General features: G+C 37.4%; 1 protein-coding gene across 1 annotated transcript in view; it reads left to right on the top strand.

Moving 5' to 3' along the window:
- The window catches only part of vwa8 (von Willebrand factor A domain containing 8), a 109,472-nt gene that overhangs the window by 67,948 nt on the left and 39,401 nt on the right, over positions 1-2,123 (top strand). The window contains 3 exon segments of the mRNA XM_008290255.1: positions 145-264; positions 1,005-1,072; positions 1,360-1,489. Coding sequence (XP_008288477.1) covers positions 145-264; positions 1,005-1,072; positions 1,360-1,489 — 318 coding nt within the window.

Here is a 2,123-nt window from a genome sequence, read left to right as displayed (position 1 = left end):
ATCACTCCTGCTTGTTTTTGTGATTTGAGTTGTTTGTCTGTTACATAATAATGAACACAGAAAATACACAGCTGCCTCCTGGAGGTGAAGTGTATTTCCAGATGTGTTCTGCAGGTTTCATCCCTCTTTCTGTATGTCTGACAGAGCAACACGGTGCTTCATTTGGACTTGGTAACCGGTGCCGTTCGGAGGCTCACGTTGTCTCCAGACAGCGAACAGCCAACACCTAAAGCCTCCAACTGGTGGAACAGCAAAGAACAACAGGTCAGAGGTTTTATCCAGGGAGAAATGTGAATGAACTTACAGGAATAGTTTCCTCCATCCATTCAACACACAAACCTCTTAACAGTTTTACCGAAGGACTAGCAAACACTTTACATGTGTGTTTTTGGTGATGAACTGCACTGCATTATTGACACAGATGACATTGTTTGGAGCAACTTGCAGGTTGGTGACTCATGAGAACAATTGTGCAAATTCAATGAAGAATTCTTATTTAGATGTTAAAAAAAAATGTGTATAAATGTGCAAAGCTCGACCTAACAATAAGAAATAAGAAATAATAGATAATTTCAGTAGATTTGAGCCTGAAAATGTCAAAAAAAAAATAAGATGGACCACAGCTTTCTGCTGATGAGCCTGAGAAAAGAAATGAGTTCCCGGTTTGAGGGGAGCCAGTAGTAGACTTACCAGGTGTTGTTGTTTGATAGAGTTTGCTGCAAAACCTGAACAAACACAATAATTTACCATGATGAAAAATTGTAAAAAAGTAATTAGTAAAAAGCACCAACTTTCAGACCCACCACCACCTGCTACTGCAATAATGTGAAAGTAAAACCCCTCTGTTTTTAAGAGGGCTCCTTAAAAATGCAGCTTTCTCATCGGAATTTCTGCCGTTATGTCTCATTAAACACCAAAAATAACTTCCAAGGAATGCATTTAATTAAAAATTCTACTTACAAGTTGCAATAACTCCTAATGTGTGTGTTGATTTGTGTTTGCAGGGAGGCGGCTATAAAATGTGTCGTGACTTTTCCCACAAAAACTGGCTCCTGTTCTATAAGGAGGACGGGTAAGTTCCTCTAACTGCACTGTTTACCAGCACAGTCTCAGCTGTACTACGGTATCAGAATCAGAAAGGTTTTATTGCAGTAGTAAATAGGTTTCCACATACAAGGGATTTTAATTGACTTTGTGTTTTGGTTCGTAACAGAAATAAGCAACATGTAGATTTTAAAAAAGTGTTATACGTCCCATTAGCAGTAAGTGTAATTAAAGGATTATGAGTCACAAAAAGTAATCGAAATACTTCCAGTGTGCAGATTACTCGCCTGAGGATTTCTGCGTTTGTCTTTACAGCAACCAGCTGGAGGTGCTGGATGTGCTGGAGGGCCGGGTTCACTCCATCTCACTTCCCATCAACCTGAAATCAGTGTTCCTGGTGGCCGAGGACCGCTGGCTGCTGCTGGAGAACAACACCGACAAGTGAGTGAATCCGAAATCTCATCCACAATCTCTTCTGCGCACTAGGACACAGCAACAATGCCATTAATCATAAAAAAAAGAAGTTATTTCCTTGAACATTTATTTTACAAAAATGTACAAATGTCAAAGATAACAGCAACATGTACTACATTTGTCCAGTGCCCACAGGTGTAGCTCTACTTGTTAAGGGTATTCATTTTTACAGCCTCTATGAACTCGACATTTTTGACAGCATTCTACATATCAGCTCTTCAATAGTGTTTCACCATGCTGTATACTGTTTTTAAACCATGCTGCATTTACTTTATTGATCAAGAACACTGTAAAATAACATTTTTTACAAATCTGTAAACAACCTTGGTGAATCTTGGTGCCTGAAAAAATACAGTAAAAAAACAACAACAATTGAATACTGTAATGTTCAAAAACGTTGAAAATGATGCCAGCTATCTGTAAAATAATGATATTTTTAGCTTATTTCAATATAGATTTTTGTTGTAGACATTGTTTACAGTCATCATGTAAATCAGTACTTTTTTTAAACTTAATTGTGGTTTAATTAGATGTCTTTAAATCACCAAAACAGAACAAATCTATAAAAAGCAGGTAAAAACTGCTTCAAAAATACAACCATATTT

The sequence above is a fragment of the Stegastes partitus genome, unplaced genomic scaffold (assembly GCF_000690725.1).
Source record: "Stegastes partitus isolate 25-593 unplaced genomic scaffold, Stegastes_partitus-1.0.2 Scaffold662, whole genome shotgun sequence".
NCBI classification, from domain to species: domain Eukaryota; kingdom Metazoa; phylum Chordata; class Actinopteri; family Pomacentridae; genus Stegastes; species Stegastes partitus.
This window is presented reverse-complemented; position numbering and strand designations above follow the sequence as displayed.